Below are 16,788 nucleotides of genomic sequence, written 5' to 3' on the forward strand. Positions count from 1 at the left end.
AGCAATAACACTCAGTTTCTTTAGGTGCTGTGCCATCTGCTTCTCTACCAGAAATTCAAACGCCACAGCTTTTGTCAGGCGTTTGAAAGCAGCTTTGCTAAACACAGCCTGTAATCATCCTGACTCCTCGCAGAACTGAACTGAAAGAGTGCCTTACCCACCTGAAAGTCTTTCCAGCAGAGTGAACTTTCTGCCTATGTAAAAGCAGAAGGAAGGAGAACCTTCAAGTCTAACAATGTGACTGCCCCCACTGTGTCCTAGACGCTTGTCTGTTTTACTGTGCTGTCAGTAGGGAAAAGCAACATGCAGGAGTACTGCACTCACTCAGCACTAGCAAGTAACTGCTGCTTTCTGCTGCAGTTGATTATCTCTCAGGACTCCTTGTTAATAAAATGATCTGTAAGGTCCTGAAAGGTAGAAACTGGCATGGTGCACCTTTGTTTTCCTTGCTGATATGGTTTTCTTACTATGTTACAGTATGACAGAATGTGGATTCTATGTGGAACCACAGAAAATGAAGATAAATTAATGTATTTTTCTCACGTTTTAAGAAATGAAGAATTGCATTACTGGTCAAATATCTAAAAGCCTTTTCCTTGAAATGTTCAATATATTTCATAGCCCTGAAATAGAACTTGCTCATAGCCTTGCTTGAGTATACCAAGATCAAAGTGACTTTGACAGAGATATGTTGGTTATAGTACCTGAAGTTTTCATCCTTTCTAATTTACTTTCAAACTATGGCTCAGATTATACTCTTCCAATTAGAACAGTAATTATTTGCCTCTTTCAGGAGCAGAATAATTTTAAAGCAGGAAAGGAGAAAGCAAAAGGTAAACAGTTCTAACCTTCTTGAGGGATGATCAGAGGGTTGAAGCATGTCCCCTCTCCTACAAGGACAGGCTGAGAGAATTGGGACTGTTCAGCCTGGAGAAAGGAAGGCTCAGGGACACCTTACAGCTGCATTTTAATATCTGAAAGGGACCTACAGGAAGGCTGGGGAAGAACTATGTAGAAGGGCTTGTATCGAGAGGACAAGGAACAATGTTATTAGATTTAGGTTGGACATAAGAAGGAAGTTCTTTACAGTAAGAGTGGTGAGATCCTGGAACAGGTTGCCCAAGGATGTGATTGAGGCCTAGAGATATTCAAGGTCAAACTTGATGGGCCCCTGAGCAACCTGATCTAGTTGGAGATGTCCCTGCTCATTGCAGCAGACTGGACAAGATTACCTTTGAGGGTCCCTTCCTTGAAGTGTTTTGATATGCGTGTAAGAGAACAGTGATAATTTTGCATATGAACAAATTACATTTGAAGTCTTTTTCGAGGCAATAAACTTAACTGTAGACAGTGTGAAAATTCAGAGAGATTTAATCATGTGCTTTTGTTATTAGGAATTGTGTACTAAGTCTTGCATACAAATTTCAAAAGAATTATGTATACTGCTAATGTCTTGTTGAAGCTTCTGTCAAAAAACTCATTCTCTCCTTTAAAAAAAATTAGGAATTCTTTGAAAAGAAGAAGCTTAAGTCAAAGATGAAGTTTCTGGAAGTATCATCTCCTAAAAGTTCAGCAGTCAGTTTAGATCTCCTCAATCTGTATGTTGTTGACCAGATAAAGGACAACACCAGTGAGTTTAGAGCAACAGTCTTCTGATTCACAGTTAACAGAATCAATTATCCTTAACTCCTGCTGCTAGTATTTTAGTTCTTGCTCTTCTGTTTATAACTGAATGCTCAAATATGTGCTCTTTTATTTTTTAAGGAAAGTAAAGGAACTTAAATACAAAAACCTGTGCTTGAATAAAAAGTCAAGAATAAAAAGACAAATCAAATAACCTTGGCTCATGCCTACTTCACCTTTAAAGCCTTGTACACTCATGCACCTTCCTCGTTCCATTCATTAATTTTACCCTACATCTGCCTTTGCCATTAAGTTGCCCATTTGTATTGCACTTCCTTTTTCATAACTTTTGGGAGGCATTTGAAATAGTCTGTCAGTGCTACTCAGAGTATTGTTCTTAAAATCCACCATTAAACTCCTAAAAAGACATCACTAGAATATGAGTTCTAGCTCTTTATGTGTGTATGTGGTATTTTGGGATATGGTTTAGCAGTGGACTTGGCAGTGCTAGGTAAACAGTTGGACTCTATGATCTTAAAGGTCATCTTCTGTGATGTATTCATAAACCAGACCGTTGAGAATCTGTCATCCTATGCTCAGGAAGATCAGAAGGTGACAGAGGAGGACAACAGAGCCTGTCTACACACAGCAGCTGACCATAAATAATTTTAAAATATGATGCCATTTTTAGAACAGAGCTCTTGCATTGCTAGTAACAAATAAAACAACAGCAACAGCAAAAAAATACACTTTTAAATGAGTTAAGAAACCAAACCCAACAGCTTTCATACACTAATGAAAATTCAGGAAGCTCAGAGTTCTCTCCAAGTCCAATGCTGACATTCCAAATACTTTCATTGCAGAGAAGATGAGGAAACCAGTCCACGTTGGTATCACTGAGCATGCAAAAATGCCTGTTAGGAGGCACAACATAGAACTTCCCACATCACCACAACGCTTACAGCATGTGTCAAACTTAGATGACATCCAGAACAGGTACTTATATAAAATAGGCAGCACTTAAGTTATAATGAAATACTGGAAAAGGTATTTGGTGGTGGTCTTACATTTGGGGCAGTAAGTAAATATATCCTAAGATGAAGTCTCAAAATTAGTCCTGGTATTCTAGTGATAGTCATGACAAATGAATGCATTCTCAACAAAAAAAAACTTACACATAGCAGAGATTTTTAAAAATATAATGTTTCTTTGCCCACATCAGGTACAAACACTGAGTTTATCACACAGATCAGTCTTGAACAGCATTTTCCACTTAAACTGTTTCCCATCCCACTTCAGACACCCTAAAGTGATTGACTCACACTGGCTGCTGCTAACTTGCTTAGAAATCAGGCCTTTTTAAAGATGTGTGGGGAAATATTCTCAGATTACTTTGAAAGTAGTACTCAGAATGTTTTAAAGCATATCTTTTGTTTTGTGGGCTCTTCTTATTCATTTTACAAGATTACAAAAGCAAGTATTGGACAGCAGAAGGCAGCATCTTGCAGAGAAAGTAAAATACCAGCACAATGTAAGTATGGTTCTTGTTGTCACTGATATAAAGCTAAACATGTGCAGCAACAACTATACCTTTAAACTGCTTTTTCAAAGAGTGACCAAATTTCATGGATACCGAAATGTGAAATCATCCACTTTAAGGCTATATAGATATAGTAATTTGTCAGTTGTATTTTTTACTCATTTCTGCAATTATTTGAATATTTATTGAAAGGATCACCTCATTTTAGATATTGTCCAAAATACCTGAGAATATCTGTGCTCTCAGCTAGTCACAAAAGACAAAGGTTATGGGAAAGAGACTGGCACCAACAGCAGGTAAATTAAAAACAATATGCAGAAATGTGGATTGATGAAATGTGGGAAGCATAGATGAAGTGATTCTTGAGGAAACAAAAAAAAAATCCCACTCAAATTAGCAAATCTGTTTGGAAGACAGTTTAGGTTACTCAGACTTCCTGCACTGACTCCTCATGTTCACGTTAGATGGGACTTTGCAGAGGCTTGCAAAAGAAGCTTGCGCTGTATTTTTCTGTATGTTCTTGGCCCAATCGTGTTTCCAAAGCATGTTTTCCTGGAGTGAGAAGGACTTGTTTTTTTCTGGTGTTAGAAGTCTGTGATGGTTTGGGCTGTTACCCGCCCCCCCACACTTTTGGAATTGCCCCAGCTAACTCAGACGGCCTCTGGGAATATAAATGAAGCTATTTATTTTACAGCAGCAAATATACAGGCAGCTATTTACAATATATACAGTTATATACAGAAATATACAAAGGATAAACAATACAAAAGCACAACTCCCCTTCCAGAAACCTGAGTCCCCAGGAGGGGCTCTCAAACCACCCCAACACCTCCCCTTGCCCTCTCAACCTTACCCCAGTTCTCAGGAAGAAGAGAGGTGCAGCCAAGAGGTTAGGGAGCAAGGTTAGTGGGAGCAAGGTTAATGAGATGTGACCAGGTCTGAAGGCAAAGGCAGAATGAAAAGACAAAATGGAGAATGTTTTACTTCTTCTTCCCAGAACTCTCAGTGAGACTGTGAGAGAAGGAGACACAATTGTTTTTCATTTCACTGCCCGTTATCTAGTTCTTTTACCAAAACATTCTAGCTTGCTTCAAACTAGCACAAAGTCCCATTCCTTTGAATCAGGAAGAATTACTCTCCTCAGGATATCATTTGTGTACATGCTTCAACTTAAATAGATACCTATGTGTTTCCCTGATATAAGCTCTTCTATTGCCTTATGTTTTTCAAGAAAAAAACATCTCAGAATACAGGAAAATACTCTCTTGTCTCTGGTATATGTGCAGAGTAGTAAAATGCATAAAAAGGTTTGATTACTTTGAACTTTATGCTTACATCAAAACACTTTTAAGTACGTAAAATGTCTGTTATGTTTTGTCTAGTTATCACAAGTAACAGAACTAAAGTATCATAACTCTAGTATGGAACATGGAGAAAATATGGCAAGAACTCCTAGTGCTTGTCCACTGCCGCCTTCTGATATTTGGTCCTCTGACTGTACACAACTTTCAGAAGAAAATTTCAACACAAACCTAATGGGCAACGCTTCAGAACAGACCTGTGATGAGAGGCAGCAAACCCAGGTTTTATAAATATTTTGTCATTTCCACAGAGTTTTTTTAAACTAACTCTCATTAGTGAAGATGAGTGTAATGGTGAAAATAATTATGAATGGTCTGTGTGATTCTGTGAACATTTCTTGAAGACTGGTTGCAATGAATATCCTATGTATGCAAATACTTTTCTTTTAATAGATATTTATTTTAATATTCTTTTCTGGTAAAATATATTTAACTTCAGCTTTTGTTCACTGACCTGAAGGATAAAGGAACCCAAGAAAGGGGTTTTTAAAAACACTTAAAACATTTTTAAACACTTTAACTGCTTAGTCAGAGTTTGACAGCTTCTACTGTTTTCTCAGCCAGGAAATTGTTCTGATCAGGACATCTGGACTGCAAAACCTCCAAGTCAATGTATGTTCAAAAAGTCTGATACAGTGACTCAGGACCCATTTAAGCCATTGCACAGGTAGGCAACGATTTTGCATTAAAGGGAGAAATAACAGTCAGCCTAAAATAATCTGAAGCTAAAAGGCTAAAAAAGCCTAAGATAATCTGAGGCTTATTGCTGCTTGATTTTCCACTCATTTTTGTTGTTTTCCAAATAGAAATTAAATTAAATGGAAAGACTGAACATAGCAAGCTATTTACATTTGTTGAAAGGCAGAAAAATGAGAATTTTAGGTATGTTCTTGGAATCAAGATGTATTTTTTTGCGTCATCATAAACATTATAGTGTTATTGAATTCACCCTGAGAAGCACAGATCTTTGAAGCAGCCACCCGGAGGGTAGCTGTCCCTGCTCCCCTTCGTCCTGGCTGTTGTTGCAAGTGCCTTTCTGATGACCTTGATGATGTAGCAATTGAGCAACTTCTCACTTCTCCACCTGCACTGTTTACTTTTTGGATTCCTAGAATTAAGTGGTTTCTTTCCAATTCTTTCATATGTGATCCTTCATTGTTGTTTGGGTTTGTTGTTGTTGTTTGTTTTTTATGGTTGGATTTCTGTTTTGTTTTGCATGGTTCAATAAAACTTTAATGAGAATATACACTTACTTTTGAAAAGAACAGATAGAAATCTAGAGTCTCTTTTTGTATCTGAGGGTTTAGGGCCATACTCATTTATACTAGACATTTTTTGTTGCTGTTGTTGTTTGATTGTTTGCTTGCCTACTTTTGGCTCTTGTTTTGGATCTAGGGGTCTTACAAGGCTAGTCTTTCTTTATTCTTTGTTCTGTAAGCCTGCCATCTGACTGAAAGTTCCTTTCAATGAGCCAGCAGTGTGCCCAGGTGGCCAGGAGAGCCAATGGCATCATGGCCTGTATCAGGAACAGTGTGGCCATAGGACAAGGGAGGTTATTCTTCCCCTGTACTCAGCACTGGTCAGGCCACACCTTGAGTACTGTGTCCAGTTCTGGGCTTCTCAGTTTAAGAGAGATGTTGAGGTGCTGGAACATGCCCAGAGAAGGGCAACAAAGCTGGTGAGAGGCCTGGAACACAGCCCTGTGAGGAGAGGCTGAGGGAGCTGGGGTTGTTTAGCCTGGAGAAGAGGAGGCTCAGGGGTGACCTCATTGCTGTCTACAACTGCCTGAAGGGAGGATGTAGCCAGGTGGAGGTTGGTCTCTTCTCTCAGGCAACCAGCAACACAACAAGGGGACACAGTCTCAAGTTGTGCCAGGGGAGGTACAGGCTGGATGTTAGGAGGAAGTTCTTCACAGAGAGAGTGATTTGCCATTAAAATGGGCTGCCCAGGGAGGTGGTGGAGTTGCTATCCCTGGAGGTGTTCAATAATAGACTGGATGAGGCACTTAGTGCCATGGTCTAGTTGACTGGATAGGGATGGGTGATAGGTTGGACTGGATGATCTTGGAGGTCTCTTCCAACCTAGCTGATTCTATGATTCAATCTCTGTCTTTGGCTGGATAGAGACATAAAAAGGCCATATATTACATTGCTGTTTCTGAAGTATCTACAGATAAGATCACTGACCACATAGTAATTTGAACACATCAGCTTCTGGTGTTAGCCACCTTATTTTTTTCTCTTCTCCTAGCTTCTCCCAGCTTTCTGCAGCAAAACTTACCATAAGGATAACATTCACTCTGCTGTATATTTGAATGAATATGTTTATATGAAACTCTTACATAACCTTATCTTGCCTACATCTTCCCCTTCCTTTCTCCAGAGGCCCTCCAGCCTGCACTCATCTGCTTATGACACCTTACTTAATCCTCTTCCAATTCATGGCTCACTAACATCTGTTTTCCAAATGTTTTCAAATCTGTATTTTTCTGTCATCCTTGTTTTGTTGTCATCCATTGTAGTCATAAATTCTGACACATCAGGAGCAGGGAGTTCTCATGCAAAAAGAATTTCCTTTGGTATATGTGATAAGAAGAGAATAAACTTACACAGTTACTTAACGTAATAGAGATGATGTAATCAAAGTGCATACATCCAAGAACTGTGGCACCCCAAGATCTTAAATATTAACTACACATTTTAGATACATTTTATTTCCTCATCTACTATTAACTTTGATTTAGAATTACAAAATGTTCAACTGAAGTGAAGGAGTCTCTGAATTGCCTCACAAAATTATTTTACCTTCCTCCCGTAGATCTAAGTGTGTCCAGAAACAATCTCCAGCGTGCTTAGCCTTTGGGAACTGTTCTGGGGAGGTTTCTCTAAGTAGAGGACACTCCTTTCTCATTTAAGTTCTCTAGGATCCTTTATCCAGTTCCAAGTATTTGCTGATCTAAGTATTACAGAATTTTTCTGCAATGAGTATTTTCAGTGCTGTATTTCAGTTTTCAAGTTCCATTGACAGCATTTCTCAACATCTGTGAAAGAAAGGGCATTTTCTGACTGGCTGCCTTTGCCAAGTCTCTATTTTTCAGTAGCCTCTCAACTTTTTTCTCAGGTTTTCTGAAAGGTCAGTCAGCAGATCAAGTCTAGAAAAAAAAGCAGTGGAAATGTGAGATTAAGAGCCAAATATGATGCTAGCATGATAGCATCTTCAAAACCACTGCTTTCAGAAGTGGGGTAGGAGGAGGTATGGACAAAACAAAATGTCTCACTGGTCTCCCAACAGTGAAATAGAAAGAGTCTGTGATAGATTAAGTTTACTGACCTCAAGTCCAAATGTAAGTCACTTGCTGAAGAAACCAATAATTAAGTAGTACACAGGATTTATTATGAGCTTTAGGTATGGGAGAGAGCTGCAGTCTTGAAAAAAATGTCTTTATGAATGGAATCTTTCTTCAGCTCTCCTCTCCTCTCCTCTCCTCTCCTCTCCTCTCCTCTCCTCTCCTCTCCTCTCCTCTCCTCTCCTCTCCTCTCCTCTCCTCTCCTCTCCTCTCCTCTCCTCTCCTCTCCTCTCCTCTCCTCTCCTCTCCTCTCCTCTCCTCTCCTCTCCTCTCCCCTCCTCTCCCCTCCTCTCCCCTCCTCTCCCCTCCTCTCCCCTCCTCTCCCCTCCTCTCCCCTCCTCTCCCCTCCTCTCCCCTCCTCTCCCCTCCTCTCCCCTCCTCTCCCCTCCCCTCCCCTCCCCTCCCCTCCCCTCCCCTCCCCTCCCCTCCCCTCCCCTCCCCTCCCCTCCCCTCCCCTCCCCTCCCCTCCCCTCCCCTCCCCTCCCCTCTCTTCTCCTGTCCTCTTCCCCCCCCTCTCAAGGTGGCCTTCTTCGGTCAGCTGGTGGAGCAGCAGTGACATGCTGTGGCTGAATTTGTAAACCACATTTCCCTACTCAGGAGGATGCGCTCCATGTCTTTGTATGTTTGGAGACATGAACAGCAGCCCTTTAATACAACCACACTATAAAGTGGCAATTAAGTACAGGATGTCTTTTCAGGTGGAATAATGTATATCTGGGACAAAAGCAAGTGTAATGAGCAGAAAAGTATTTGAGAATTTGATCATCAAGTTATCACAATTTATTGTATTAGCAGTTAGTATTCTGCCTTTTTTATGTACTGAGCAAACTGTTTTTCCTTTTCTACCCCTTTCCCACCTCACCCCTCACCTGCAGGCCAGCCTATGTGAATTCTGACAGGAAAAACCCAGTGATAATGGCCAGTAACAAATCAGGAACCAGTGAAGGCTTAAAAGAACTATTATTTGACACAAAAGAAACTGCAGAAGCTCCCCAAGATGGAAATGATTGTTCCTTTCTGGCACTGTTTGAAGATGAGAGCCCAGCAATCCATCATAATCCTTCCACAAAGCATTTTAATTCTGTTGTTAATGAAAGCAATACTGCCATTATTTTCATTGATCCTGATGATCGATATCAAGTGACCAACAGAAATTATCTGTATCATACTAGAGAGGCTTATTCTGAAATCAGTACAAAAAAGCATTTTGTAGACAGACACCTTGAAGGCATTTTTACAGTTCCAGAACAGGTATTGCTTGAAAGTAACAATGTCTTAAGCACAAGCTACAAGAAAACCACTGAACTTCATAAAACCCACCTACAGGACTGTTGTGAGGGACAGCACTATGTCACAGCCTCTGAAAAGAAAGAAGAACCTGCAAACCTTGAAAAAAATGGTGTGTGCCAATAATTTAAGGTCACTGATTTTGGGTTTTATTCTCCTTTTAAAGACATCTATTTTTTTATAACCAGAGATATGTCTGCCCTGGCCAAAACCATGTCAGGATGTAGTCATTTAAGATTCTCTTGTTTAAATTATTTTAAAAGAGTGACAGAAGCATTTGTTTTCAAATTGCATTTGTGCTATTGATTCTGAAATCAGGGATTGCTTTTTAATTTTAGAAATGTTTGCTTATCACCATGATCAGCAGATTCATCTCAATGAGCATGGGCAGAAGTATTCAAGGAGAAAAAGGTGAGTTCCATAGGAAATAGTATATTATCTGGTGATAACTGTAGAGACCTTGCTGAATTAGAGAAGTCCTGCTAAGTGGACATGAAGGCAAAATTCTCAACAGAATTGCAGAGGACCCAAGTTTTCCTAGTGAAAAGAGTAGTGAATAATGTGAATCATTTTTTGCACAGGTAAGCTCTCTCTACCATTATTCTATGACAAGAGAAAGACTGCTTCATGGGGAAAAGTTGAGACTCTGAAGTTAAGCTGTTGCTCTGACTTACCCTCTCAAAGACCCTGTCTCCTTCCACTGGCTACAGAGGAAGTTAGTGTCTGCTCTGGGTTGAAGTTAGCATACATGAGTGCTCCATGTTTTACCATGGGTGGTTTTATCAAAGGCACCTTCCATTTTACAAGGCAGCAATTTCTTCTGTCATCTCTCATACTGTATTTTGAATTTCAAGAGACGTGAAGTTGTGAAAAGCAGATACTTGCTGTGAAATCTCAGGTTCAGAAATAAATTCAATTACTTCAATAGTGGGAAGCATTTAATGGTTGCTGGTTGCTGTGAGGGCCAACATGGACTCCACGCAATTCAATGTGAATCCACCAGAGACCTTTATTGTTTGTTCTGACTCTGTTTATGTAGTCTTGAGCATCTACACATTAGCATATTCTAGGCAAGTACAGCCCAGTCTTTTACATACATCATGCCTTGTTTTTCCCCTTAGCCAGATGTCCGACTATCTTTCCTCCCCTGTGGGATGCATTCCAAAGCTGTGGGAATGAAGGTCAAATGCATATATACTATATGTTATTATTCCATCTCACTTTGCATTTCCACAGCTGATGACAAAATAGGAGCTGAAAAGTCACAAAAACCCCCTCCAAACTTTAATTCATAAAGAAAAGAAAACTAGAGGGGATAAATTACTTAACAGAGAATGCTTTGTTTGTACCCTTCAGTGATGACAAGTCTTTGAAAGAATCAGAAGACCCAGCCCAGAGACTGAACCAGCTCTTTCAGTTTGAAGAGGTAACTTTTCAATGAGATTTCCTCCCCCCCACCCCAAATCTACTGTTTAAACCATTACTTTGTAGTGGAGAAGGAATGTCCATAACAGTCGGAAACTGAATTTAGCTTCACTGAGTTAGCTTCTGTGGAAGCTTCTTTTCTGTCATGTTTTATATATGGAGTCCAGAAAGAACAGGTTCTTGTTAAGTGGCTCAGATAGAGAACCTTTTCAGGTCAGTAACTGACATGGTTTGATTCACACCTAAACTGATGCCTGAAATACATCAAGTTACCCATTAACCCTTAGGATTGGATTCTGCAGGCAATGCTCTGATACTGTGTGCAGGACACTTCAGTATTATAAAGGAGCTTTATGCATATTAAAAATCTTTTAGATATTTTGCCAGCTGAAGTTACTCAGGTACATATAGTATTGCTATAAAGTTTTGTTCATTTATGTAATATAGAAACTGGATGTTCCTCACTTAACCTAAGGTGCTGATCCTCACTATGAACAATTAATTATTTTTAAAAGTTCACAGCAGCACGAGAGAAAAAGTCCATGTTTGGAATGACTTCAAAGCTTCACAAGGTGCAGAAGGGTTAGTAACATTCATTTTTCTCTACATGGAACTGAAACAGTTACTTTTAAAGCCGGGGAGAAGTGTCTGCGTCTCTTTTAGGGTGTTAGTTTTGATGAGGGCTTGCATTTTTGATTCATACAGCACCATATAAAGATAACTAAGGTAATTGAGAACTACCCATGTTTGTTTTTCCTTGAAAAGAAAGATTCAGGTTAACCTCTCTCTGGTGAGTGTTACAGATGTATTTTTCATTGTCCCACTTCCTTCAAAGTTGTCCCCTAAACTGAAAAGCCAACTCTGAAAGTAGGGGGCAACTGCTGGAAAAAAAATAGCCATGAAAAATTCAACACATATCTGAGCACAAGAATTCAAGCTTGCTAATATCACCATATAGTAAAAGTGCTAAGTAAATGCCAGAAAGTTTGTTTCCTTGTATTCCTGCAGATCTCTGCAGATTGGGAAAGAGGAAAAATCTTGGACATGTTTCTTTACATTAATATCTTCATTAGATGTTTGACATGTATCTTTTTACTGGTACACTTTTTGCTAAGCTTTATTCTCTTCTATTACACTATATACTGTCTTTCCACATGTGGGCAGAGAGAGGGTAGTCAGATCTCTCAAGGGCCTCCAAGAGAAAATCATGTATTTTGTAAAGCAGTCAATGTGTGCAGGATATTGCTGTGTTCTCTCCCTGCCCTTGTTCTGCAGTCCTTCCTCCTTTGGATAGCACTGTTCTGCTGCTGTTAAACAGCAGAGCTGAAGCTTTGGGGCACCCATCTCACTTTCTGTTAAGGTGTGTTGTCCTCAGACAAGAACTGGCTATTACCAAGAACTAGACTAGCATCATGACACTTAATTCTTAAAACTGCATCAGGAAGAGTAATGTTTAACTGTACATACTGTACTTGAGAGCTGGATGTTTGGAGAATTTTTTCAGGAAAACCCTTTATTATCATCTTGCTTCTCAGGCAGGGAGTCATCACTCAGCAGCCAGTATCCCATCTACAATTCAAGGCAAACAGAGAGCTGTTTCAGCTGTAGTTCTGACACGGTGAGTACTGACCCTTTGTGGGCTTGCAGGGGTTCACTTGAATGATATCTGTATGTCTGAGTGCATCTAAGCATTGATGTAGCTGGAATCTTATTTATGGTTTTGTCCCATGTGTGAGGAAGACAAGAAAAGATTAGCTGTGAATTTTCCTAAGTAGTTTAAAAGATATGTGGTCTGGTCTCTTGATAGGCCTCATGGAATTAAAGTAACATGACTGTGGGAAGGTCTTACCCACATTTTCTTCAACAAATATTAGGAGCACACCCTTGGAGAAAGAATGAATAAAACCCCTAAAAAGCCCAAACCCAGGCAGCTCTGGCCTTTCTGTTCATTTCATTAACTTAGTAATTAGTCCTTAGTTACTGAAACATTTGAATGACAACATTCACTCAATCCTGTTCAAACAGTCTGAAGTGGAAGACACAGCCGAAAAGAAGAAATATTTGAATGATCAATTTTTGAAGATAGATGACAACCTAGTCTCAGCCTCAGCGAGCACAGAGCCCCTCAGAACACCTCACACCAGAACTGTGCCTCTCCAACCCAGCAATATGTTGACTACAGAGGAAGCAAACCATCTCCAGGAGAAAGTCTCTATTTCATGTGCCACAAAGGAAGAAAACGAAAACGACACTGCCCCATCTGAGGGCAGCTCATTACACCAAGCCCTTAAGAGACAGCATGTCACTCGCAGCACCCGATGTGATGTTTGGTCGCAGACTGAGAGCTCTGTTACAGAAGTGAGGAAAGTGCATGTTGCCACCCAGTGTGGCACCATGCAGGTGTGCAGCTGTGGGAGCTCCCTCCTCTCTGCCAGCAGCCCAGGGCGGGTCACTCCCCCTAGCACTGCAGGCACCACCAGAGGGCATGAAATGCAAGCCTATGAGGCTCTGCAGCCTGTGGGCATGGGCAGCACGCCAGAAATAGAAGTGTTTGCTTCTGAAGCTGAGTATCTGAGCTTGGCCGGCAGAAGGACTCTAGAGGTGCTGAATTACATTGATACTATGAAGGAGAGAGATAAGCAGTGACCAGCTAGAATGGCATGTAGGGAATACAGATGTTCCATCCTGTTCTTGGTGTGTTTCATTTAACTGGCACATGGTGACCTTTCTAGCCTGGTTAGACAAAATATTCTTTCACTATTTGTTTGCTTTAAATTATTATTAACTGTGAAGTTCTATCTACCTACTGCTATCACTCACTATGTGTTTCTATAAATCTCCAGCTGTTAACACAGGATGTTACAATAGTCTAGTAACTATAAACCTTAGGAATTAGATTGCTTTCACACCATATAGCCATAGGATTCTGTGGTTTTGAGATTGACTTTGCCACTCTTGAAGGTAGCAGAAAGATTCTGGTTTGCTTCAAAATATATTTGATGTAGCTCTTAGTTTAGAACTCTTATCCATTTTTAACAAAGTAGCCTTTGCCATATGTGTCTGGTAAATACAAATATGGTAAACTACAGTAAATGTACATCTGCACGTGTGAAATAGAACATAACTTTAAAAGAACTAATTTATTAAGTTTTACATGTTTTACAATTCATTAAGTTTTACAAAAGAACAACAAACCCAAACCTTTGTTTTCCTTTCATTGCAAATCTGTTGATTCGTTCTCAGGCTGTTAACACTGACATTTCTTAAATGTGTTTCTGTATATTGCCTGCAGAGTAAAAATCTGAAATGCTTTCCTCTTCGTTTCAGTATTTGTTTGAAGTGTCATACTGTTCAAAGCGTCAAATCACAACAAATAAAGGTTTCTGATAATATGGTTTCTTGGTTATATTCTTCCCTTCTAAAAAAGTATCTATATCTCTTGTGTGTAAAGGATGTGTCTGTATAAAATGGTGTTAGTCATCTGACTGTGTTTATTACAGAATGAGCTTGTGCGTGAGCTATGCTGGGGACTATTTCTTAAAGAACACTGGAGATTTGCTTTCACAAGGCTCATATGTGGTGATTTCTCCCTTGGAGACAGCTGTTAAATACTCACTGCGTTTATTGCCACCAGCTTGGTGTCTTTCACAGTTTGTAACAGCAAGTTTTGCAGATGAAGGGATGTGTGTCACTCAGTTCAGATGATAACCATTGCCATTCTTTTTGTTCTCATCACCAAACCAGTGGCTGTGTTTTCTGTTGGCTTTCACTGCTGAAGTTAAGGGCCATTTTTAAAAGGTGTATGTTACTCAATAGTTTGCAAGTTTATGGCTATGCTCTTTTAAAAATAGCATCTTGGAAATTTCAGTGGACTTCTCTGGACTTGGAAGAAAACAGCATTGTCCCTTCTATATATAAATTGCACACATGGGAAGTGGTTTGCACAGCTGGACTTCTGAAATGGGTAACATTTAGCCAACTCACTATCTGCTTCCTAAGGCTTGGCATAAGCAGATTTTCTTTTTTTAGGCTACCTCAATTTATTGTCAAAGTGAGCTCCCTGGTAGTTTTTTTATCTGAAAGTGCAGTGTTCATCTTCACAGGAGCTATGATTTACTTGAACAGCTATAGTTTGCCAGGAGCTCAGCTGTTATTGGTGGTTTGCAAGGCATAGTTCATTCAGTATTACAAAGCTTGTTCAGATTGTGCCACAGCAGTAGCAGCCCTAGTGGTGGGAATTAGGGTATCTCTGAGGCATGTGCTTTCCCAGTGGTCCCCGTGCCCAGTGCATACCCATCAGCCTTTCCAGTGGCATGTGTCCAGCCCCATGGTCCTCCCCACAACTCATGCCATTACAAATTGCTTGCTCTGACAGCATCTTGCCATATACTGTGGCAGAGGCTAGTGAATGGCATGTTACAGCTAAAGGCCTCGGCACTGCACACTTCATATTTGAGGGGTGGTTATTAGATGGGCAGATGCAAAATTCACATATGTCCAGATTGCTCTCTGGTGGCTGTGTTTAGAGAGATGAAATGACCCAGCTCAAGTTAATCTGCCACTTACTTGTAATGGAAGCTATGCTCCTGATTTCTGCCAGCAGCACTGTTGCTGGGACTTGGAAATTTTTGCTTCATCTTACAGAGAAGTCTAGTTCAGGTAGATGCTCCTGGTCTGCAGAGCTGCTCCCTGAGCGGGATATGTTCCCAGTCTGCTCCTGTGAACCCATGAGAGAGTGCAGGTAAGAACAGGGAAAAGAGAGCCAGCTGCACCCTACTGATGTAAATTCAGCTATTCCTCTTTACTGTTATCTCTCATAATTGAGAGCCTTCCTGTAGGAGTATCTTATCTTCACTTCGGCCACTGGTATAGAAGCTCTCAAAATCTAGCTGGTTGCAGCCAAGATTGCACCATTGCCCAGTAAGAACTGAAATTACGCAGCCCACTGCCAGACACATTTTCTCACTGGCTGCATGTGAGAGCTGCACACACATCTCTAATGCAGTAACTCTCCACTTGGGATATGTCAGGCACTATAGATAATAGTGTTCCAAAGCCTTTGGAAGAGAGCATATAAAATCTAATTACCTTAACAATTTTCACCTGTAAATGCAAAGCAGTCAGAAGAAAGAGAACTTTGTAGTGGCATGTGTGCTGGCAGCGACGATGAATAAGCACCATCCTCTTTTCAGCCACTAGAGAAGCATTCTGAAGTATTTACCTTACTATTATTGCATTAGAAGAGAATTGTGCTTTCTCCTATCTCAACACCATTCTCCTCCTCTGCTCAAGGGAGAGTGACTGAGTTTAGTTTAATATGAACCTCTCCTCTATCAGAGGGAGCCTCAGATTGTGCTTTCTTCAGCTGATACTTCAGTAGCTGCTGGCATTAATCCACTGGTATTTGTAACCTACTCTAATGACTGTCATTCTTCTAGACCTAGGCACTGCCAGCTTTCCCTGAGGCAACAGCACAGGCAGATATTCATAGATTCATAGAATGGTTGAGGTTGGGAGGGACCTTAAAGATCTTTCAGTTCAACCCCTTTGCCCTGGGTAGGGACACCTTCCACTAGACCAGGTTGCTCAAGGCCTTGAGCTTTGAACACCCCTAGGGAAGGAGCACCCACAACCTCCCCGGGCTACCCCTTCCATATCTCACCACTCTCACTGTAAAGAATTAATGTATTCCAGGGAATCCAAAGAGCTGCTCCATGTCCATCCATGTCAATCTTCCTGGAAGTGCACTAAGCTTCTGTGTAAGCCACAGAAATGTTTATGTTTTTAACTAGGTTTGCTGTGAATCAGTTTTAAGTTCAGTTTTGCTTTGGGAAAAGGCAGACAGACAGTTGTAACAAACCACAGAAAGCAGTGTGGGTTTTACATTAGCACTCCAAAGCTTCTAAATACAGACAGAAAGAATAACTCTCACTGGAAATGTTACCCTAAGCTTCAGTCAGCAGCAGTTTCAACGTGGAGCTGGTGACCTTTCTTCCCGGGGTGCTGCTGCCGTTTTGCCCCTTCCTCTTCAGAGCACATCTCATGTCTCTATCACCCTTGTTTCCCTGCAACAACGAAGAACGGCAGTGTTTCACCCCACAACCTCGCCCTGCCCCGCCGCCGCCAGCCGTCCTCAAGCCCCACCGCCACAGAGCCTCACCTGCGGCAGCCTCGGGGCCCCGGCACTGATCGTTCTCCCACCAGAG

General features: G+C 40.8%; 1 protein-coding gene across 1 annotated transcript; it reads left to right on the forward strand.

Annotated features, from left to right (window-relative positions):
- Positions 1-791: 791 nt before the first annotated feature.
- Positions 792-13,608, forward strand: REDIC1 (regulator of DNA class I crossover intermediates 1; the record flags this gene model as incomplete). The annotated part of the gene is made up of 12 exons (XM_064142916.1): positions 792-833; positions 1,504-1,630; positions 2,487-2,619; positions 3,088-3,154; positions 4,546-4,746; positions 5,085-5,191; positions 8,746-9,269; positions 9,496-9,568; positions 10,514-10,583; positions 11,098-11,164; positions 12,118-12,200; positions 12,608-13,608. Coding segments are annotated over 12 exons (2,115 nt in total), but the record flags the coding sequence as incomplete, so codon positions are not given.
- Positions 13,609-16,788: the final 3,180 nt, after the last annotated feature.

Source organism: Pogoniulus pusillus, chromosome 4, assembly GCF_015220805.1.
Source record: "Pogoniulus pusillus isolate bPogPus1 chromosome 4, bPogPus1.pri, whole genome shotgun sequence".
Taxonomy (NCBI): Eukaryota; Metazoa; Chordata; class Aves; order Piciformes; family Lybiidae; genus Pogoniulus; species Pogoniulus pusillus.